Below are 23,848 nucleotides of genomic sequence, written 5' to 3'. Positions count from 1 at the left end.
ACTGAACCTCTAATGCTAAATAGTCTCTCTCGACCCACTATCAACTCTTCCCCACTACAAGGGACATCGACTAGGCCCGATCCTATTCCAGACCTTTACCCAGTCACTCCAGGCCACTTCCCAGCTTCACAGTTAGCCGGCAATAGGCTTAAGAAAGCCCTAGAAGCAAAGCCAGAAGGAGAAGTTAGCTTTCTCAGAGGTCAAAAGAGGTTCTAAGGCACCTGCCACGCCTCCCGACCCCGGTGGCGCGGCCTGGGCCTGGCTCCCTAACTCAAGCGGCCCAGGTCCCGGCCTCACACCACACGGCCGGAGCGCCAGCCTGGGCCTGAGCTTTCGAAACCCAGCCGGACCCCACGGCCCCGGCCACGCCCGACTCTTCGGGCCCCCGGTCGCGGCGCCGTGTATCCAGGCCCCCAAGGGTCCTCGCAGGCCCGAACACAAGCAGGCCTCCCGTCTCACCTCGAGCCTCAGCGGGACGGCCGGGGGCGCCCGCGCCTGCTCCCACCCGCACAACTGGCCCCGCGCCGCAGAGAATACAGCGGCTGAGGCAGCACAGCAGCTGAAGAAGCACGACCGTCACGTGCCGCAGAACCAAGAGGCCTTGACTCCCGCTGCCGCCGCGCGAGCTAGCCCCAGCGCACGAAGCCCGGCCCTGAGCCCGCCCCTCGCTCCTGAGTAGCTACGGCTAGGGCCAAGGCCAGCCCCCCCGCGCCAGCTTCTGAATTCAGTTGGTCAATGCGACCATCGCTCTGAGGACTTTCCCATACGCCCCCTAGGGCTATTCTTCGTGGAGCGTGGGGATTGGCTGGGAGTGAGGCAGGAAGTGGCCGTTGGTTGGGCGGTAGGGAAGGGGGCGGGTTGGGGCGGAAAGGAATACTCCCGGGCGCGCGCGCCCTGAGGCGGGACCAGCCCTTCAGGAGTTCCCGCGCGCGGTTGCGCTGGTTCCTTAGTGGGCGCGCTTCCAGAAGTTGCATCTCTCTCTGTCTCTGTGGTTCCCACACCTTCTGTGCCTAGACCCGGGTCTCGGAATCTGGCATTCCGTTCCCTTCTTTGGGGGTCAGATGTCACCTGGCAAGAAGGGATGGGAAGTCTGGTGAACCATCGGGAAGGGCCTTGCCCCCGATGCAGCGAGTGCGCAGCGCTAACGGCTCCCTCGGTCCGGCCTAAAGTCGACTGCACTGCGCTGTGTAAGCAGGCGCCTCGGTTCCTGCAGTGTCATTGCTCTAGGCCCGGCAGCCTGAGGCCACCTTGTTACCCAAGCTCAAATACAGTCCACAGTACTACACTCCAGGTTTATTTCAACTTTCAATTTGTGATGTTTTCTTCAGTAAAATTAGTCATAAAGGGCACCGAGACACGCTGACAACAATATTGAGAAAAAAGATGGTGCAATGGAAAGATTTCAAACACACCACAAGTTTTGTAACTCACTTTTAACATATCTTCAGTTTTCAATATGCTGAGAACCTCAGAAAATGGAAGTGGTCTGTGGTCTTTTTATACCTTTATATGTCCTGGTTTCTGTCGTCCATTTGTTTGGATACCCAAAGGCTGAATGGTAGGGTGAAAAAAACTGTATTTGGTAAATGTAGCAACTACCATGGGCTTCCCAGGTGGCGCTAGCAATAAAGAACCAGCCTGCCAGTGCAGGAGACATAAGAGACCAGGGTTTCATCCCTGGGTCCAGAAGATAGGCCGGAAGAGGGCATGGCAACTCACTTCAGTATCCTTGCCTGGAGAAGCCCATGGACAGAGTAGCCTGGCAGGCTACACTCCATTGCACAAAGTTGGACAGATCTGACACAATTTAGCGAGCGTGCACACAGGCACACACACACACAAGCACGCGCACACACACACACACCCCCCAGCTTCTCCAGTTCAGTTCAGTTGCTCAATCCTGTCCAACTCTGTGATGCCATGGACTGCAGCACATCAGGCTTCCCTGTCCATCACCAACTCCCTGACCTTGCTCAAAATCATGTCCATTGAGTTGGTGATGCCATCCAGCCATCTCATCCTCTGTCATCCCCTTCTCTTCCCACCTTTAATCTTTCCCAGCATCAGGGTCTTTTCAAGTGAGTCAGTTCTTCGCATCAGATGGCCAAAGTATCGGAGTTTCAGCTTCAGCATCAGTCCTTCCAATGAATATTCAGGACTGATTTCCTTTAGGATGGACTGGCTGGATCTCCTTGCAATCCAAGGAACTCTCAAGAGTCTTCTCCAATGTCACAATTCAAAAGCATCAATTCTTCAGCGCTCAGCTTTCTTTATAGTTCAGCTCTCACATCCATACATGACTACTGGAAAAACCATAGCTTTGACTAGACGGACCTTTGTTGGCAAAGTGATGTCTCTGCTTTTTAATATGCTGTCTAGGTTGGTCATAAATTCTCTTCCAGGGAGCAAGCATCTTTTAATTTCATGGCTGCAGTCACCATCTGCCGTGATTTTGGAGCCCAAGAAAATAAAGTCTGTCACTGTTTCCATTGCTTCCCCATCTATTTGCCGTGAAGTGGTGGGACCAGAGGCCATGATCTTAGTTTTCTGAATGTTGAGTTTTAAGCCAACTTTTTCACTCTCCTCTTTCACTTTCATCAAGAGGCTCTTTAGTTCCTCTTCACTTTCTGCCATAAGGGTGGTGTCATCTGCATATCTGAGGTTATTGATATTTCTCCCGGCACTCTTGATTCCAGCTTGTGCTTCCTCCAGCCCGGCATTTCTCATGATGTACTCTGCATATAAGTTAAATAAACAGGGTGACAATATAGAGCCTTGACATACTCCTTTCCCTATTTGGAACCAGTCTGTTGTTCCATGTCTAGTTTGAACTGTTGCTGCTTGACCTGTATACAGATTTCTCAGGAGGCAGGTAAGGTGTTATGCTATTCCCATCTCTGTAAGAATTTTCCACAGTTTGTTGTGATCCACACAGTCAAAGGCTTTGCCGTAGTCAATAAAGCAGAAGTAGACGTTTTTCTGGAATTCTCTTGCTTTTTCTATGATTCAACAGATGTTGGCAATTTGACCTCTGGTTCCTCTGCCTTTTCTAAATCTAGCTTGAACATCTTGAAGTTCACGTACTGTTGAAACGTGGCTTGGAGAATTTTGACCATTACTTTGCTAGCATGTAAGATGAGTGCAATTGTGTGGTAGTTTGAACATTCTTTGGTATTGCCTTTCTTTGAGATTGGAATGAAAACTGACCTTTTCCAGTCCTGTGGCCACTGCTGAGTTTTCCAAATTTGCTGGCATACTGATTGCAGCAATTTCACAGCATCATCTTTTAGGATTTGAAATAGCTCAACTGGAATTCCATCACCTCCACTAACTTTGTTCGTAGTGATGCTTCCTGAGGCCCACTTGACTTCGCATTCCAGGATGTCTGGCTCTAGGTGAGGAGCCAGCTTTATTCCCTCCTGCCATCTTGGAAGGGAAAATGAGAAGGTAAATGTTAAAAGATGGCAGTACTAAAGGGAATTTAAGGGGATTGGGAAGGACTGCTTTCATCTAGAACGGACAGGGAAATATGTGACTTGAACTGAATAAGGTAGGATATGCAGATTTTCTGTAGTTGGAGAGTTGGAGAAAGGCTCATTTAAATATGAAAAAGCATACGAAAAGGCAGGAAAATGGGTATCATATATTTGGGGACATCATGTATTTTGGCTGGAGAAAGGTACGTGTTCATTAAAGTAATGGGAGCTTGCTCAGCTCGAGATTTGGGTTAAGACCTAGTCAATGAGTCTTTACGGAGATAGGTTAAATTTTAAATTTCAGTTATGATTTAGATATTTAGGGAAGCATTATAATTATTATTTGTTAATTTGGACACAGCATATGGCATGCAGGATCCTAGTTTCCCAACCAGAAATCAAACCCGGCCCTGACAGTGAAAAAGCCAAGTCCTGGCCACTGGACCAACAGGAAATTCCCTAGGGAAGCTTTATTTTAATATTATTCCAGGGAGTCTAAAAGAGAGAGAGACTACCAGCTATGAGTCTGGTTAGGAAGCTACTTCTTGAAGTTCAAGGGCAGAATTAGGGAATGACAGGATGTCTTGAAACAAAGCATTAAATGTTGATGCTGAAGACTGCACCATAGGACTCAGAAATCTAGGAAAAGAAGAACCAAAGGCAACAATGAAAGTATGAGTCCAGATGACTGGTGGTAAAGTATAGAGCCCTAAAAGAGGGGGACTTCAACCTTAGCTGATCCTGGGAATCCTGGGTCTGGGCCCAAGACAGAACAGGACTGTTGGTCCTGCTAGGGATTTTTCTGCTAAAGCATAATGTTCTTAAGAAGTTGAGGACAAATCCCTGCAGGCTGGCCATTCCAGAAGATATTTCTAAGATTAATGGCTTTTTTTCTTTACCTCCTCACCAACCCACCTTTCTGTTCTATAAAAGAAACTGGTATCCGAACCCAGATAAGATGGTAATTTTGAGACATAAGTCTGCCACCTTCTAGGTCTACAAGGCTTAACACCTCATTTTGTGGACCAGTATGTCCTGTGGGCCAAGCAGAATGAGCTTGGACTTGGTAACAAGTTCAATTCAGTTTTGATGCTAACTACCCAGTTAATCGCAGACACCACAGGTTTAAAGGCTAAGACTGCCCCCACATCAGATGCTCAGCTGCAGATGAGGTACACAGGCTATCCACAGGTCACCTTGACCAGCTACAAATTTGGGGGTTCCCATGACCACCTCTTCAGGTTCAGAGAACAACACACAGAACCAGGAAAATACTTTACTTGCTATCACAGGTTTACTAAAGTAAAAAGCCTACCACTAAGGAACAGCCAAATGGAAAAATGCATAGGGCAAGTTATGGGTGTATATGTGTGTGAATGTGTAGAGCTTCTAGACCCACTCCAGGCATGCCAACCTCCCAGCACCTGCATGTGTTGAACAAGCTAGAAGCTCTCCAAACACCATTACTTAGGGAGTCTTATGGAAGGAGAATTACAGAAGCACAATTGCACTCATCTCACTTGCTAGCAAAGTAATGCTCAAAATTCTCCAACCTAGGCTTCAACAGTGGAGAAGGCAATGCAACCCACTCCAGTATTCTTGCCTGGAGAATCCCAGGAACAGAGGAGCCTGTTGGGCTGTCGTCTATGGGGTCGCACAGAGTCAGACCCGACTGATGCGACTTAGCAGCAGCAGCAGCAGCAGCAGCAGGCTTCAACAGTACATTAATCGAAAATTTCCAGATGTTCAAACTGGATTTAAAAAGGCTGAGGAACCAGAGGTCAAATTGCCAACATCTGTTTAATCATAGAAAAAGAAAGAATTCCAGAAGGACATCTACTTCTGCTTTGACTATGCCAAAGCCTTTGACTGTGTAGATCACAACAAACTGTGGAAAATTCTTATAGAGATGGGAATAGCAGACCACCTTACCTGCCTCCTGAGAAATCTGTATACAGGTCAAGCAGCAACAGTTCGAACTAGACATGGAACAACAGACTGGTTCCAAATAGGGAAAGGAGTATGTCAAGGCTCTATATTGTCACCCTGTTTATTTAACTTATATTCAGAGTACATCATGAGAAATGCCAGGCTGGAGGAAGCACAAGCTGGAATCAAGATTTCTGGGAGAAATATCAATAACCTCAGATATGCAGATGACACCACCCTTATGGCAGAAAGTGAAGAGGAACTAAAGAGCCTCTTGATGAAAGTGAAAGAGGAGAGTGAAAAAGTTGGCTTAAAACTCAACATTCAGAAAACTAAGATCATGGCCTCTGGTCCCACCACTTCACGGCAAATAGATGGGGAAGCAATGGAAACAGTGACAGACTTTATTTTCTTGGGCTCCAAAATCACGGCAGATGGTGACTGCAGCCATGAAATTAAAAGATGCTTGCTCCTTGGAAGGAAAGTTATGACCAACCTAGACAGCATATTAAAAAGCAGAGACATCACTTTGCCAACAAAGGTCCGTCTAGTCAAAGCTATGGTTTTTCCAGTAGTCATGTATGGATGTGAGAGCTGGACTATAAAGAAAGCTGAGTGCTGAAGAATTGATGCTTTTGAATTGTGGCATTGGAGAAGACTCTTGAGAGTCCCTTGGACTGCAAGGAGATCCAACCAGTCCATTCTGAAGGAGATCCGCCCTGGGATTTCTTTGGAAGGAATGATGCTAAAGCTGCAATTCCAGTACTTTGGCCACCTCATGCGAAGAGTTGACTCATTGGAAAAGACCCTGATGCTGGGAGGGATTGGGGGCAGGAGGAGAAGGGGATGACAGAGGATGAGATGGCTGGATGGCATCACTGACTCGATGGACGTGAGTCTGAGTGAACTCCGTGAGTTGGTGATGGACAGGGAGGCCTGGTGTGCTGCAGTTCATGGGATCGCAAAGAGTCGGACATGACTGAGCGACTGAACTGAACTGAACTGAATTGCTGAGTAGTGGTGTTTTATACAAGTATGCCACAGTTTCTTTATATATTAACCAGGTAATAGAAACCTGGACTGTTCCCAATTTCTGGCTATATGATATAAAACTACTATGGACATGGTGTACCACTCTTTGTATAAACATATATTTTATTTTCCCCTTAAAACCCAACATGGTCACTTTTTCTTGGTTTACTGCCTCAATTGAGTTACATCCATCCAAAGAAAGTGTAGTAATTGTTTTGAAATCTTGCACATCTAAAAGTATTTTTATTCTATTCTCACATAGTTTAACTTTATTGAAATATAGTTAACATACTATAAATTTTGTGCACTGTAAGTGAATGATTCATTGATTTTTAGTAAATTTATGGAAGTTACCAAAATCCAATTTTAGAGTAACTCCATCATCAAAAAGTTTTTTGTTCCCCATTTGTAGTTAATTCCCAGCCAACCAAAGCAACCATGAAATTGCCTTCTCCCTTTTCTAGATATTTCATGTTAATGGAATCATATCTGACTTCTGTCACTTAGCATAATGTTTCTGCACTTAATTTATGTTGTAGCATGTATCAAGGATTGATTCTTTTTTATTATTGAATATTACATTGCATATGTTGAACAAAAATTTCACAGTGTGAGAGTTACAAGGTAAGTTTTATTTGGGGGAAAATGAGGACTATACCCCAGGAGAAAACATTTCAGACAGCTCTGAGAAACTGCTTCAAGGAGGCAAGGGGAGGAGCTAGGATATATAGGAGTTTAGCAGCAAAGGCCAGGTAGTCTGGGTACATCAAAAGATTACTGTTAATTAAAGAAACCAGCTATGTCAAGTTAAGGAACTTAGCACTTTTCTATGTATGGAAAGATCCAAGAGTCTGGACTCACTGAATCATTCCTTTGATATGTTCTTCAGCTATCTGGGACTAGTATCCTATGTTTTCACACCCTGAGTTTCCCCAGGGCTCACCATGTGGAAGGGCGGCAGTCTGATGGCGGCTAGATGACAGGTATTCTTTTCTTTCCTGAGTTTCCTCGGGGTTCACCAGCTCGCTCTGGAGGGCTGCAATTGCTGATGACATCCTTGTTTATTAACAAATCTGTATATGGACATGTTCTTTTGGGTAGTACATAGGAATTGAATTGCTGGCTTGAATGCTAAGTTTATGATTAACTGTTTAAGAAACTATCAAATTGTTTTCCAAGTTGGTTGCTCATTTTACATTCCCATGTTGGAGGGTTTCAGTTTCTCTACATCATCACCAACACCAGCTATCCCCTGTCTTTTTGATTACAGCCATTTCAGTGGATGTAGAGTGGTATCTCACTGTGATTTATTTCAGATTCAGTGAGCTCCCTCAGGCAGTGAAGCTGCTGATTTGTACAGCCTCCCCAGTTCTGAAGACAGAGAACTTGAGAGGGAAATGGCAACCCACTCCAGTATTCTTGCCTGGAGAATCCCATGGACAGAGGAGCCTGGTGGGCTACAGTCCCTGGGGTCACAAGAGTCAGACACGACCACCGCCACCCAGTTCTGGGACGGCTACTGTCACACCCAAGCTATGGGAATGTGAGCAGCCCCAGGCAAGAATGCCACAGATGCTCACTGTTCTAACCAGATTTCAGAAGTTTTTCATGGATAAATACATGCTTCTCAATTTCTCAATGACTTTTGGTCAATTTCCAGAACCTGAAATCTTTCAAAAAAAATTTCCCTCCCATTCTCATAGTTATTTTCTGGGGAGAAAATCTGCTGATCTCCTCACTGCACCAGACCACTTTTTAATCAACAACTGTTTTCTCTATGTGTTTTCTCTTAGCTTTTTTCGTTTTCCATGCTTTGGTCTCTATGTTTTACATTTTAAGGTTTTTGCTTTGTTTTTTGCTTTTTGCCTTGGCTGCACACTGCAAGTACCTGGAAAGCTTTATATTATTTAATTATTTTGGCCATGTTGTGAGGCATGTGGGATCATAGTTCCCCAAGTAGGGGTCGAACCTGTGTCCTCTGCATTGGAAGCACCTAGTCTCAACTGATGGACTGCCAGGGAAGTCCCCTGGAAAGCTTTTAAAATCCTAGTGCCCAAGCTATACCTCTTGAACATTATATCAGAATCTCTGGGGGAGGGCCCAGCCATCTGAGAATCAAAATAAATAAGCTATAAACCATTGAAAAAGAGAACTGTACTTCCCTGGTGGCTCAGATGGTAAAGCGTCTTGTCTATAATGCGGGAGATCCGGGGTTGATCCCTGGGTAGGGAAGATCCGTTGCAGAAGGAAATGGCAATCCACTCCAGTACTATTGCCTGGAAAATCCCATGGACAGAGGAGCCTAGTAGGCTACAGTCTATGGGGTTGCAAAGAGTTGGACACGACTGAGCGACTTCACTTACTTACTCACTTACTAAGCACATTTTTAAAAAGGAAAAGAAAAATATAAATTAATAAATCTGTAAAAGTGTTAGTCTTGTCCATCTCTTTGCAACCCCATTGACTGTAGCCCACCAAGCTCCTCTGTCCTTGGAATTCTCCAGGCAAGAATACTGGAGTGGGTAGCTGATGCCGAGCAGGACCCTGTGGGACTCCAGGGCACGGAGACCTTTTTGTCCCTGATTTCTTATAGGGAAGACTCCAGCTTTCATGACCTCTCAGTTCCAAAAGGGCAGAACAGTTGCTAATCAAAGGAGGAATAGCAATGAAACCACCTGAGGCAAGGTTAAAGGATCAGAGAGGCTCATCAAGATTGGGAAACTAGACCATCTAAGACCCTGCACACACCCTGACTTGACAGACACCCCGTGCTTTTGAAACTTTGCAGAAGAAAGATTGAACTGTTACTGCCTTGATCCTTAATCACATACTCCTGCCTGACTATATAACCTTTCCCTACTCAGCAGAGAGGGGTCTTCCCTTGTGGCTCAGCTGGTAAAGAATCCGGCTGCAATGCGGGAGACCTGGGTTTGATCCCTGGGTTAGAAAGATCCCCTGGAGAAGGGAAAGGCTACCCACTCCAGTATTCTGGCCTGGAGAATTCTGTGGATGGTACAGTCCATGGGGTCGCAAACACTCAGACAGGACTGAGCGACTTTCACTCACTCAGCAGAGAGAGGGGCACAACTCTTGAGGTGGTAGCCTGCTGTGTTCCCCCCTTGCCTGGCAAAATAATAAAGCTACTCTTTCTCCTCCATACCTCTGTCTCCATATTTCTGTTTGGCATTGGTGCACAGAGAGCCAAGATTTTGGCAACATAGCCATTCCCTTCTTCAGGGCATCTTCGGGACTGAGGGATCAAACCTGGGTCTCCTGCATTGCAAGCAGATTCTTTACCATGTGAGCCACCAGGGAAGCCTTAATAGGTCTATATCTATAAAGAAAAAATTAGACTCCTCCTGTGTTTCTTCTTTAATGTCACACTACCAACACATTCACAATACTTCCTACACCAGATGTGTAGGAATTTTCCCCATGCCAAGCAATTCTGTGACACCAACTGGGTCCTACCATGTAACTCAATTCTGACACTATCCACCTGAAGATAGCGAGTGTCAGATCCTACAGGTTAAGGACTTAGTTCCATAAGACTGACTCCACTTCAGATGCTAATCGAAAGTAGTGAATCCTCAAGTGAAGTAGCTCAGTCGTGTCCGACCCTCAGCAACCCCATGGACTGCAGCCTTCCAGGCTCCTTTATCCATGGGATTTTCCAGGCAGGAGTACTGGAGTGGGGTGCCATTGCCTTCTCCGTCACAAAACCTAGCCAGGCCTAATACCATGGCCCCAGCCCAAGTTACCCACAATTTCTAATTTGTCTATAAATTTGAGGTATCCATGACTTCCTCCCCTTGGATTATGTACTAGAACAGCTCACAGAATGCAGAAACACCTTACATCAGCTTATTAAAGGATATGATAAAGGATACTGATGAACAGTCAGATGAGCTAAGCAGGGTGAGGTATGGGAGGGTCTGGAGCACAAAGTTTTGTCCCTGTCACCCTCCCAGAACATGGATGTGTTCCCCAACCTGGAAACTTTCTGAACTCAGTACTTAAGGGATTTTTATGGCAGCATGATCAATCATTAATTCCATTTCCAGCCCCTCTCCTCTCTGGAGAATGGTGGAGGGGAGGAGGGGCTGAAAGTTCATGGCTCGGTCTTTCAGGGGAACAGCTCCCATCTAGGAGTGCACCATGACTCCATCAGCCCAAAAGACACTGCTATCACACAAGAAATTCCAAGGGGTTTACAAACTGTGTCAGGAACAGGGGTCAAAGACCAAATATTAAAACAAAAGATATGCCTAATGCTCTTGCTAAGTCACTTCAGTCGTGTCCGACTCTGCGACCCCACAGACAGCAGCCCACCAGGCTCCCCCATCCCTGGGACTCTCCAGGCAAGAACACTGGAGTGGGTTGCCATTTCCTTCTCCAATACATGAAAGTGAAAAGTGAAAAGTGAAAGGGAAGTTGCTCAGTCGTGTCCAAGTCTGTGCAACCCCAGGGACTGCCGCCTACCAGGCTCCTCCGTCCATGGGACCCTCCAGGCAAGAGTACTGGAGTGGGGTGCCATTGCCTAATGCTCTTAACACTTAGGAAATTACAAGGGTTTTAGGAACACTGTGCCAGAAATTGGCACATATACCAACAGAGGAGAGGGAAGAGCTCTTGCTTACAGTAGAACGCTGAGGGCCAATTGATAAGTATAAAGTGAATGCTAGTGTTGGAAAAGCATAATTTGGCAATTATAAAGGTAAAGATGGGATCACTAAGAGTCCCCAAAGGATGCTAACTTTAGGGGGAATTTTGAGGAACAGCATATTTAAATGGTCTTAAAAGTACCCACAGTAGGGAAGGTTCCTTTGCAACATTTAAATGCAATACCTGTCCCTAGACAGGATCCTGTTCTAGAAGGAAAAAATGCCACAAAGGACATTATTAGTAAACTGACAAAACTGAAATATGGCTGGTTGATTATAAAGTAGTATATCAACACAAATTTATAAGGTTGGTAACTGTATTGTAGTTATAACTGTGTATCATGGTTACGTAAGAGAATACACACAGAAGTATTTAGGTGCAAAGGGCCATGATGCATATAAAAGGTTCAGAAATGACAAAGGAAATAGGGTAAAATGTTGAGTGTAGGAGAATCTAGATAAAGCGTATATTGTTCTCTGCACAAGTTATCTTGAAAAAAATTTTTTTTCCTTGCACGATTTTTACGTATTATTTATTTTTGGCTGTACTCAGGCTTTTTCTAGTTTTGGCCAGTATAGGTTTTTCACTGCATTTGTTTCTCTTGTTGGGCACAGGCTCTAGGCATGTGAGGCTTCAGGAGCTGCAGCACGTGGGCTCTATAGTTGTGACTTGTGACACAGGGCTTAGTCACTCCACAGCATGTGGAATCTTCCTAGAACGGGGTTCAGACCTGTGTCCCCTGCATTGGCCGGCGGATTCCTATCTACTGTGCCACCAGGGAAGTCCTCCTTGCACAATTTTTAAATTTAAATAACGTTAAAAAAAAAAAGGCCAGGGGAGCTCCCTGGTGGTCTAGTGGTTACGATTTGGTACTTTCACTGCTGTGACCAGGTTCAATCCCTGGTTGGGGAACTGAACTGAGATCCCACAATCCCCACAGCATGGCAAAAAAAAAAGCGCCAGGCTCTCACAATTCAAGACGATTATTAGAGTTATTCATAGCCTATAGAGCCTATTTTGAAAGTTAGAAGCCCCCAAAGAATTCTGTTTTCTGCAGAAAGCCTCAGATTTTCATTTAAATGGTAATGCTGCTGCTGCTGCTGCTACGTCGCTTCAGTTGTGTCCGACTCTGTGCGACCCCATTAGACGGCAGCCCACCAGGCTCCCCCGTCCCTGGGGTTCTCCAGGCAAGAACACTGGAGTTGCCATTTCCTTCTCCAATGCAGGAAAGTGAAAAGTGAAAGTGAAGTCGCTCAGTCGTGTCTGACTCTAGCAGCTCCATGGACTGCAGCCCACCAGGCTCCTCCGTCCGTGGGATTTTCCAGGCACGAGTACTGGAGTGGGGTGCCATTGCCTTCTCCGTTTAAATGGTAATAGGTCTGTGTAAAAAGGAATATTCAGGACAACTATGTATGGGCTAATCAAAATATTAACCCACCACACATTCTTGTTTAAATGCCTAAAAACATAAACGTACCATACATTTATTTACAGCTGTTACACAAATATAAAACCATGATTTATAAATTACCTATAAAACATTCAAATTAATACTTATATAGGACAACAAAAAATGTTTTCTGCTGGAAATAAGTGCTATTTGACTTGCCATCTGCTCCCAATGACCTGAGGCAGATGTTTTCAAGTTCAGCTGGTACACGCTTCATGCTGTGCCATGATGCACATTCTCAGTCCACTCTCCACTCTTCAGAAGACCTTGAAATCTTCCATTCGTAGGGAAATTCAGTGCTCTCATGCCTGTCTGCTTGCCTTCCCCTCTGGTTAGCCGCCACCACTCAAACCCAGGTGAAAACTCTCAAGTACTGGGGCACTTCCTGCTGGTTATGTAGAGGAGACAGAAAATCATCAACACTTTTTTCAGTTATTTTTAAATTTTATTTTATTTTTAGAAGTATTCATTTTTATTTATTTTTAATTTAATTGGAGGCTAATTACAATATTGTAGTGGTTTTTGCCATACATTGACATGAATCCGCCATGAGTGTACATGTGTCCCCCATTCTGAACCCCTCCCACATCCCTCCCCATCCCATCCCTCTGGGTCATCCCAGTGCACCAGCCCTGAGCACCCTGTCTCATGCATTGAACCAGGACTGGCGATCTGTTTCACATATGATAATATACATGTTTCAATGCTATTCTCTCAAATCATCCCACCCTCGCCCTCTCCCACTGAGTCCAAAAGACTGTTCTATACATCTGTGTCTCTTTTGCTGTCTTGCATACAGGGTTATCATTACCATCTTTCTAAACTCCATATATATGCGTTAGTATACTGTATTAGTGTTTTTCTTTCTGGCTTACTTCACTCTGTATAATAGGCTCCAGTTTCATCCACCTCATTAGAACTGACTCAAATGCATTCTTTTTATAGCTGAGTAATATTCCATTGTGTATATGTACCACAACTTCCTTGTCCATTCATCTGGTGATGGACATCTAGGTTGCTTCCATGTCCTGGCTATTGTAAACAGTGCTACAATGAACATTGGGGTACACGTGTCTCTTTCAATTCTGGTTTCCTCAGTGTGTATGCCCAGCAGTGGGAACAAAATAGAAAGCCCGGAGATAAATCCACACACCTATGGACATCTTATCTTTGACAAAGGAGGCAAGAATATACAATGGAGAAAAGACAATCTCTTTAACAAGTGGTGCTGGGAAAACTGGTCAAACACCTGTAAAGGAATGAAACTAGAACACTTTCTAACACCATACACAAAAATAAACTCAAAATGGATTAAAGATCTAAACGTTAAGACCAGAAACTATAAAACTCCTAGAGGAAAACATAGGCAAAACACTCTCTGACATATATCACAGCAGGATCCTCTATGACCCACCTCCCAGAGGAATGGAAATAAAAGCAAAAATAAACAAATGGGACCTAATTAAACTTAAAAGCTTTTGCACAATGAATGAAACTACAAGCAAGGTGAAAAGACAGCCTTCAGAATGGGAGAAAATAATAGAAAACAAAGCAACTGACAAAGAATTAATCTCAAAAATATACAAGCAACTCCTACAGCTCAATTCCAGAAAAATAAATGACCCAATCAAAAAATGGGCCAAAGAACTAAACAGACATTTCTCCAAAGAATACACACAGATGGCTAACAAACACATGGAAAGATGCTCAACATCACTCATTATCAGAGAAATGCAAATCAAAACCACAATGAGGTACCATTTCATGCCAGTCAGAATGGCTGCAATCCAAAAGTCTACAAGCAATAAATGCTGGAGAGGGTGTGGAGAAAAGGGAACCCTCTTACACTGTTGGTGGGAATACAAACTAGTACAGCTACTATGGATAACAGTGTGGAGATTCCTTAAAAAACTAGAAATAGAACTGCCATATGACTCAGTTATTTTTTTAAAACAGAAAATCTAAACATTTTCCACAGAGTATTCCAGATTCCAAAGAACGTGGAGGTAACTAATTTTACGGCAGCATAGGTATGCGAAAGGAAATAATAGCAACCCCTAGATCACCACCACAGTCCCCCCTTGTACTGCATCTCAGACCTGCTGAAATCACTAAGCCCAAGAGGAAGGCTGAAGGAGAAGCTAAAGAAGAAAAAGCCCAAGGGAAGTGTGAACCAAATAGGGGATGGGCATTCTTTCCTGCTAATGTTGTTCTTTCTAAAAAGGCACCTTGCAGAAAGTGGAGGTACAAGGTGAATCATGTGTATTTTGGTTTTTACTTTTATTTGCATTTATTTTTTGTGGCATTTATTCCCGGGCCATAAGTTTTTGTATCTTCAGTTTCTTCTGGGATATCTTTTTGTTCTGTGCAACCTCTTCTGGTTTAGAAAAAATATGGTTTTTTTTCAGTTAAGGCTCACCTCCATGTGGCAAGGAGAGCTCATGTATGGGTTGATTCGGCCATGAGCTCTGGAAGTCCTGCGGGCTTTGTTCACCTGGATGTGCTCAATAACCAGAGAATCTACATCTAAGCCCTCAAGTTCAGTATTACTCTCTGCATTTTTGAGCATGTACAGTAAAACTTCCACACTCCTTTTGGGCCACCGACCCTGCATCCAGCCCGTTTGGCCTGTGCACACCTGCCAACTCCACCACTGTAATGATGGAATGGTATACATTGCTTCTTTAAAGTGACCTCCTTCAGATACTTGGTGGCTTTTTGGATATGCACACCCTTAATGGCCTGGGCAGTTTGACGAATGTTCTTAAAGTGAACACAAAGATCTGAACCTCTTGATCTGCATGATTTTGTGAGGTTTTCTGGGTCAAGTGAAGACTGTATCATTTTTAGAGGTCACCTCAGGCAACTGATTGGAAAATGAAAGCATGTGTATTTTGTATAATTATGTTTTCCTTTTTCTGTACTACTTGAATTACTGTTTCTATCAGATTTAATATGAATGCAGATATTTACGTTTTTAAAAGCTACTATTAGCACAAACAACCCTTCATTGTTTCAGGGAAGAGTAAATATTACTAACAGATTATCTTAGAAATTGGGTTGAAATGATCATGAGGGTGAACAAGATTTTGCTTTCATGGCTTTAGAAGTATTCTTGGTTGCTAAGAGAAGGGATCCACTGACATTTATAGCTACTATAGCTGTGAAGAAAAGAAAATTCTTTTTTAGGACCTCCTTCCTTTTCTCTGTGCTATCAGAATGACCTTTATGTCCTTAAACTCAGGCCTGTCAAGATCTGATTTCCTTACTCCTTTCCTCACATGCTCCAAGTCTGGTCTGAAGGAGACCAAGTCCCTCAAAGAAGCCAGGGACCATTCTTATTGATTGTGGATCCTTAAATTCTATAGTTTTCAGGACTTCCCTGGCAGTTCAGTGGTTGGGGCTCCACACTTCCACTTTTGGGGGGAAGGATGGGTTTGATCCCAGGTTGGAGAACTGTGATCTTATATGTAGCACTGTGTGGCCAAAAAAAAAAAAAAAATTATATTTTTCATTAAATTTCCTCAAATGTAAGGTCTGCTTGTGAAAGGAGTTAACATGTTAAGGTGGAATTATTCCTTCTCTAAACTTCTGTTCAGATCATCAAATAAGACTTCTTTGGGTTTTGTAGCTTTTCCTTTTTTGCAGACCATGGGAATAAGGGAAATTGAAAGTTGCTATATACCATTTCTGATGACCACTCAGGATCTTCCTGAAATGTCATGAGTATAAATGAAAATTAGCTTTAATAACATAGACACAACTAGAGGGGAGCAGAAGAGGGACTGAGGAAGAGAAGGGGAAAGTGTGATTGGCTGGATTAAAATATTCCTGGGCTCTGATTCCATGTCTATTAGACAACCTTCTGAGGGCTGATTCAAGCTTATCCTGATGATAACAGAGAACTCTGAACAGTGAGCATAAGGATTTATTTGTGGAAACTGACATTCTAATTCTAAAATTAGGACAGAAATTCAATTATATGGAATTAAAATTATATGAAAATTCCAAGGACCTAGAAAACCAAAGCAATCTTTAAAAAAAAGTTTGAAGATTTATATTCCCAGATAAAGATTTACTGTAAACAATAATTAAGAAAATATGGTATTGGTACAAGAATAAAAAGATCAATAGAAGAGCACACGGAGCCCAGAAACAGTCATACATACACAGTCACATGATGAACAAAAAAGACATAACAGCAAATAGTGAGGGAAGGCTAATCTTCTATAAATGGTGCTGAGTCAACTTGTCATCCATATGAAAAACACCATCAACAAAAATTAACTGAAAATGGGACACAAAATGTAAAAACAGTGAAATTTCTAGTATGGCAAAGCATTCTTAAATATTACATGAAAAGCATGACTCTCAAAAGTAAAAATTGATATACTGGACTTTATTCAAATTAAAAACTTTTGCTTTAATAGGCAAGTCAGAAACTGAGAAAAAATATTTGCAAAACATATCTGATAGACTTTTTCTAGCATTAAAGAACTTATACTCAATGAAACAATCCAGTTTTAAAAAGAGTGGCAAAAGACAAGAACAAAGTCCAGTTTATCAATTTTTACTTTTGAGAGTCATTCTTTTAGTGGAATATTTAAGAATGCTTTGTGAAGCTAGACATTTCACCATTTAACTTTACATTTTGTGTTCCATTTTCAGTTAATTTTTGTTGATAGTGTTTTTTCATATGGATGACAAGTTGACTCAGCACCATTTATAAAAGACTAGCCTTCCCTCTGGAGAAGGCAATGGCACCCCACTCCACTACTCTTGCCTGGAAAATTCCATGGACGGAGGAGCCTGGTAGGCTGCAGTCCATGGGGTCGCTAAGAGTTGGACACGACTGAGCCACTTCACTTTCACTTTTTACTTTCATGCACCGGAGAAAGAAATGGCACCTCATTCCAGTGTTCTTGCCTGGAGAATCCCAGGGACGGGGGAGCCTGGTGGGCTGCCGTCTATGGGGCTGCACAGAGTCGGACACAACTGAAGTGACTTAGCAGCAGCCTTCCCTCACTATTTGAAGGTATGTCTTTATTGTTCGGAATGCGAAATCAAGTGGTCCGTAGAAAGCATCACTATGAACAAAGCTAGTGAAGATAATGGAATTCCAGTTAAGCTACTTCAAATCCTAAATGATGCTGCTGTGAAAGTGCTGCACTCAACATGCCAGCAAATTGGGAAAACTCAACAGTGGTCACAGGACTGGAAAAGGTTAGTTTTCATTCCAATCTCAAAGAGAGGCAATGCCAAAGAATGTTCAAACTACTGCACAATTGCACTCGTCTCACATGCTAGCAGAGTAATGCTCAAAATTCTCCAAGCCAGGCTTCAATAGTACGTGAACTGTGAACTTCCAGATGTTCAAGCTGGATTTAGAAAAGGCAGAGGAACAAGAGATCAAATTGCCAACATCCGCTGGATCGTCAAAAAAGCAAGAGAGTTGCAGAAAAACATCTATTTCTGCTTTATTGACTATGCCAAAGCCTTTGCGTGGATCACAACAAACTGTGGAAAATTCTTCAAGAGATGGGAATACCAGACCACCTGACCTGCCTCTTGAGAAATCTGTATGCAGGTCAAGAAGCAACAGTTAGAACCGGACATGGAACAACAGACTGGTTCCAAATAGGAAAAGGAGTATCTCAAGGCTGTATACTGTTACCCTGCTTATTTAACTTATATGCAGAGTACATCATGAGAAATGCTGGACTGGATGAAGTACAAGCTGGAATCAAGATTGCAGGGAGAAATATCAATAACCTCAGATATGCAGATGACACCACCCTTATAGCAGAAAGCAAAGAACTAAAGAGCCTCTTGATGAAAGTGAAAGAGGAGAGTGAAAAAGTTGCCTTAAAACTCAACATTCAGAAAACTAAGATCATGGCATCTGGTCCCATCACTGCATGGCCAATAGATGAAGAAACAAAGGAAACAGAGAGAAGCTTTATTTTGTTGGGCTCCAAAACCACTGCAGATGGTGACTGCAGCCATGAAATTAAAAGATGCTTGCTCCTTGGAAGAAAAGTTATGACTAAATTAGACAGCATATTAAAAAGCAGAGACATTACTTTGCCAACAAAGGTCCGTCTAGTCAAAGCTTTGGTTTTTCCAGTAGTCATGTATGGATGTGAGAGTTGGACTGTAAAGAAAGATGAGTGCCAAAGAGTTGATGCTTTTGAACTGTGGTGTTGGAGAAGACTCTTGAGAGTCCCTTGGACAGCAAGGAGATCCAACCAGTCCATTATAAAGGAAATCAGTCCTGAATATTCATTGGGAGGACTGATGCTGAAGCTGAAGCTCCAAAACTTTGGCCACATGATGCGAAGAACTGACCCATTTGAAAAGACCCTGATGTTGGGAATGATTGAAGGTGGGAGGAAAAGGGGATGACAGAAGATGAGATGGTTGGATGGCATCACCAACCTGATGGACATGAATTTGAGCAAGCTCAGGGAGTTGGTGATGGACAGGGAAGCCTGGCGTGCTGTAGTCCATGGGGTCGCAGAGTTGGACAGGACTGAGCAACCGAACTGAACTTTATTGTTCATCATGTGACTGATGAACAGCAAGGTGGGTAACAAATAAACACATGAAAAGACACTCAACATTATCAGCCAATAGATAAAAGAAATCAGAATCACAATTTAGACACACCCACTAGAATAACTAAAATTAAAAGGATTTTCCATACTAACTGTTGGCAAGTATGTGGAGGAACAGGAAGAGAAACTTTTTCACTGCTGGTGGAGATATGGTACAACCATTTTGGGAAAACTGGTAACTTCATAAAAATGTAAACAAACACCTCATATTACCTAGCCATCCTATTCCTAGGTATTTACTGAAGAAAAACTGAAGCATATGGCCACACAAAGACATTATACAGATATTTATAGCAGCTGTATAGCCCCTCAGATGGGAACAACCTGAACTTCCATCAACAGGTAGATGGAAAAACAAACTGTGGTATTTCCAAGTAATGGATTGCTACTGCTACTGCTAAGTCACTTCAGTCGTGTCCGACTCTGTGCAGCCCCATAGACGGCAGCCCACCAGGCTCCCCCATCCCTGGGATTCTCCAGGAAAGAACACTGGAGTGGGTTGCCATTTCCTTCTCCAATGCTTGAAAGTGAAAAGGGAAAGTGAAGTCGCTCAGTCGTGTCCGACTCTTAGCGACCCCATGGACTACAGGCCACCAGGCTCCTCCGTCCATGGGATTTTCCTGGCAAGAGTACTGGAGTGGGTTGCCATTGCCTACTCACTAAAAAATGAATGAATGAATTTCAACCTAAAATAATCATGCTGCAGAAATAAAGTACATACTAAATAATTCTATTTATATAAAATTCTAGAAAATACAAACTAATCTATATAGTCATGGGAGCAGAGGAGACTTCTGAAAGTAATGGATATCTTCATTATCTTGATTTTGGTGATGATTTCTTACATCAAATTATCCAAACATATCAAAGAGTACATTATAAATATGTGTAGTTTATTGTGTCAATCATACCTGTTCAAGAAAAAAGTTTTCTGGGAGGTGGCAATACCACTTGGTTCTGCTACACTGTGAGCTCCCCTGGAGCTTGGGTGACTCCTTCTAGAGCCATCAGGACACTGGACACGCCTGTAAGAGACCCTTGGGGTAAGGAAAGTTAAGTAGCTGCTGCTGCTGCTGCTAAGTCACTTCAGTCATGTCCGACTCTGTGCAACCCCATAGACGGCAGCCCACCAGGCTCCCCCGTCCCTGGGATTCTCCAGGCAAGAACACTGGAGTGGGTTCCCATTTCCTTCTCCAATGCATGGAAGTGAAAAGTGAAAGTGAAGTCGCTTCAGTCATGTCCGACTCTGTGCGACCCCATAGACGGCAGCCTACCAGGCTCCTCCGTCCACGGGGTTTTCCAGGGAAGAGTACTGGAGTGGGGTGCCATTGCCTTCTCCCAAAGTTAAGTAGAGGTGATGGCAATTGACTGAGCACGTTTGGAGAACAGGGCTGACTTTATTTCCTTCCACTGCTCAACACAGCACTTGTCCTTCAGATAAGCCCAGCTCCTTTGAACCTCTAGCCCCTTCTCATCATTCAGGTCTAGGTATGAATATCAAGTGCCTTCACTGAGTGCCAATTCTAAATTGCTTTCTATCCCTCATTTTGTCCTAGAGGCACTTCCTGTATTTCTCTTTTCTTCATGGCATGTATCACAATCAGAAATTATTAATGTAGTTATTTCAATTATCTATTTGCTTCCTTCCTCTTTTATGCTGCTGACATCCCACAGATCCCTTCACAGGAGGTACACGCACCCTATAGGTGCCTTAACTGTTGGCTGACAACTCACAGCTGCCCCTGTGAATGACTGACTGAAATGAGAGGTGGGTGGGGGAAGAAGGGCACAAAAGTTTGGCTCCTTGGCAGTAAGGAGCCCTAACTCTGTGGCACAATTGTGTACAGTTCCCTGAGATCTGAATAGAGCTAGTCTCCACCTGAGGCCACGTTCTTGCTTAGCTTTACCTTTTTTCCCTGCCCTGTCCTGCTTTCGTCACTTCCCTAATAAATCCCTCAAAAAATTCTCATCTCAGGCTCTGCTTCTGGGAAATCTGACTGACACCCTTGGTTAGCTTCATGAGGGACTATTTTGTTCATCCCCCTGGAACATATTCTCTTCTTAGGTTCTGCTTATGACCTTCTCCCCACCTAAGAATAATGAGGGAATATCTTTGTCCCACCCTAAGAACAGTGCCTGGAACACAGGAGGCCCTCAGTAAGTGTGCTGAATGAATACAGGAGCGTGCACTGGGGTCTGTTTCATAGCTTAGCTGATCTGGCCTAGAAGCATTGTGAGTCATAGCTGGTAAAAAGCAACTGAGTGGTTCAGAGATGGGGCCAGGCCTCGGACAGCAGCTTGGCATCTTCGACACATCCTCCAGGTGAGGCACGACATGTGAGGATTATGGGGGAAGGGTCCTCTGGAAAGATGCAACCTCAAGGGTGGGCCTGGCTCTATCCTAAGGCCCTACGTGGTCTTCCAGAGACATGTCCCTGAACCACATCAAGGGGACAGTACTGCCCAGGTTTGTGTGAAAAATAAGCGTGTGTTGAATCAATGGAGACCTCTTAACAGAGGGAACCCTGCCCCAGGGTTCTTTTCACTCTCCATGGAGCAAAGAGGAATTTAAAAGAAAACATTGTCCTCTTTCTCGCATAACAGAATCAGCACTTATAGGAGTGAGGAAAGGGAGTATGGGACATGTCTGTTACCTGGACTTTAGTTTCCTTGAGCATGTAGTCTGCTTGGGATAAAAGTCATGCCCAGTCTGCACAACCACTGTTGGCTCAGGTCCTAAGCATATATGGGTCCTAGCCCATGGCACATGCCTTCACCGAACTGACTACAAGGGGCTGTGATCTAAACACACACATCAGGCTTCCCAGATGGACCAGGAATATCTTGAGGGCAGGCATAGGCTATGCTTGGGACCCTCTACCCAAACCACAGCCTGGCACAAAGCAGATGTCAGTTCAAAGTTGTAAGATAAGTGAATGATAAGGGCAGTAACGCTGTTGGGTATGCTAGACGTCCACCAGATACTTTTCAGAATGTAGATCTAGCACTGCCTTTGTAGTCCTTCAGTAGCGCCCTCTCACCCACAGAAGGAAGTCTAAACTTTGGAGACTGCCTGTACAGCACCCTCACAGAGCGCCCTGGTCTCCCTTTCCAGCTTTCTACCCCAAGCTCTTCCTCACATGCACAACACTGGCAGCCCTTCATTCTGCCTAGAGGCTCTCCCTTACCCACCCACAACGTACCTGTCAAAATTCCTGTGCATCTTTACTTGTCTCTGCTATCATTCCCTCCTTTCCTAAGGGCCTATTAACCCCTTCCAGCAGCCACTCAGCACTCAAGAGAACAGGGGTGCTTAATCAGCCTATCTAGCCCCAAAGACCCGAAAGTGGTCTTTGGAGATGTTTCCAGGAAGACTGCTGCTAGGCGAGTGGGCAGGGATGGACTCCTCAGTGGCCAGCAGTTTGTTAGCCCTGAGCACCATCGCAGGCCTGAGCCTTGTCCACCAGGCCTCGTGGTTTTAGGGAATAGGGGGTAGAACAACTCTGCTGAGCAGGCTGCTCACCCATACTCTTGCTCCCCAGCAGTGCCCCTGGCTCGCCTTTATCATTCTGGACATCGGGGCTTGAGAAGCAAGGGCGCAACCCGAGTCACCCGGGTCCTCGTGGCTACGCTCCGGGCGTCCGTGCGCCTGACAAGGCCCGCCAGGCCCTCGCCCTGGAGGCCTTTGGATGCCTGGGCTGGGGCTACACCAGCCGCCTGTGGGAGCAGCTGCGGCAGTTCTGGACCGACCACTGCTCGCGGCGCTTCTCACCGCGACGCCCGCCGCTGCGCCGCATCTCCTCCATGTCCACCTTCTACCTGTTGGACCACCAGACGCGCCAGGCGGAGCTGGGCCTCAGCTACGGCTCGCCCCGCACGCGCCTCAGCGACGAGGCCTTCGTGTTCCGCGGCGGACGGTGGATCGCCGAAGGCCAGCCAGTGTGGTCGCGGCCGCAGCTGCCCTCGCAGACCATCGCGGGCTGGAAGGCACAGGTGCAACGAGTCAAGAGCCAAGTGCTGCTGGAGGAGAACAACTACCTGAAGCTGCAGCAGGAACTGCTTATGGACATGCTGACGGAGACCACAGCCCGAATGCACCTGCTGGAGAAGAAGCTCGACCACGAGGCAAGCCCGGCTGCCGCGGCGTGTTCCTGGCCGAGGAAGATGCGCAAGCGCGAAGGCGCGGGCAGCCTGCCCATGCTCGAGCCGCGGGCTCTGGAGTCGCGGTGACGCAATAAAACCCGTGCGGCGCATGCGCACCTCGGTCGTCACCTCAGGCGCGTCGCTCGGGACCTGGCGAGCATCGCGCACGCTGCGTGCTTTCAGGGAGGATCACTTCCGGCCTGTGGTGGACGGGGAACTCACCCACAGCCGGTCTCGGGAGAATGCGATAGGGCTGTGTAGGAAGATGTTTGCAGCCCGCTGGGAAAGCGCAATGGGAGCCATGCTGGCAACAGGCAGTGTCTAGGGGGCGAGGATGGCAGGCGGTGAAGCGCAGTGACAGCGAAGGCTTTCTTGGCCTAAGGGACGGAGGACAAAGTCCGGGAGGCGGGGGAAACCCGGGCTCAGGCACGGAGGGTGCAGTTGGGCTGGCGGGTCAAGGACCTTGCACTTGGCCCTTCCCTCCTTGAGGCGCTCCCTGGAGGGGTTTCAGCCTGAGTTCAGGATAAGACTGTATT

At 45.1% G+C, this 23,848-nt stretch overlaps 2 protein-coding genes across 3 annotated transcripts in view; one reads left to right on the top strand and one right to left on the bottom strand.

Moving 5' to 3' along the window:
* The window catches only part of CANX (calnexin), a 31,648-nt gene extending 30,999 nt beyond the window's left edge, over window positions 1-649 (bottom strand). For both annotated transcript variants that reach the window (XM_006058865.4, XM_006058864.4), the window contains exon 1: window positions 460-649. The gene's annotated coding sequence lies outside the window, so the exon portion shown is untranslated. The remainder of the gene's footprint in view (window positions 1-459) is intronic.
* A 432-nt stretch (window positions 650-1,081) lies between these two features.
* Window positions 1,082-23,848, top strand: CBY3 (chibby family member 3). The gene is made up of 3 exons (XM_044948740.2): window positions 1,082-1,187; window positions 4,471-4,648; window positions 22,712-23,848. Exons 1-3 carry the CDS (start codon window positions 1,082-1,084, stop codon window positions 23,397-23,399), a joined length of 972 nt encoding a protein of 323 aa, XP_044804675.2. The 3' UTR covers window positions 23,400-23,848.

The sequence above is a fragment of the Bubalus bubalis genome, chromosome 9, assembly GCF_019923935.1.
Source record: "Bubalus bubalis isolate 160015118507 breed Murrah chromosome 9, NDDB_SH_1, whole genome shotgun sequence".
Classification (NCBI taxonomy): Eukaryota; Metazoa; Chordata; class Mammalia; order Artiodactyla; family Bovidae; genus Bubalus; species Bubalus bubalis.
Note: the sequence above shows the minus strand (reverse complement) of the source record. Positions and strands in the feature narration are given on the sequence as shown.

Bases quoted from the DNA above. Each gene is read 5' to 3' on its own strand.
- CBY3 (XM_044948740.2), top strand. From the start codon at position 1,082: ATGGGAAGTCTGGTGAACCATCGGGAAGGGCCTTGCCCCCGATGCAGC. The intron at 1,188-4,470 runs GTAAGCAGGCGC...GCCACCTTCTAG, and splicing joins AGTCGACTGCACTGCGCTGT to GTCTACAAGGCTTAACACCT. The intron at 4,649-22,711 runs GTACACAGGCTA...CTTGCTCCCCAG, and splicing joins GATGCTCAGCTGCAGATGAG to CAGTGCCCCTGGCTCGCCTT.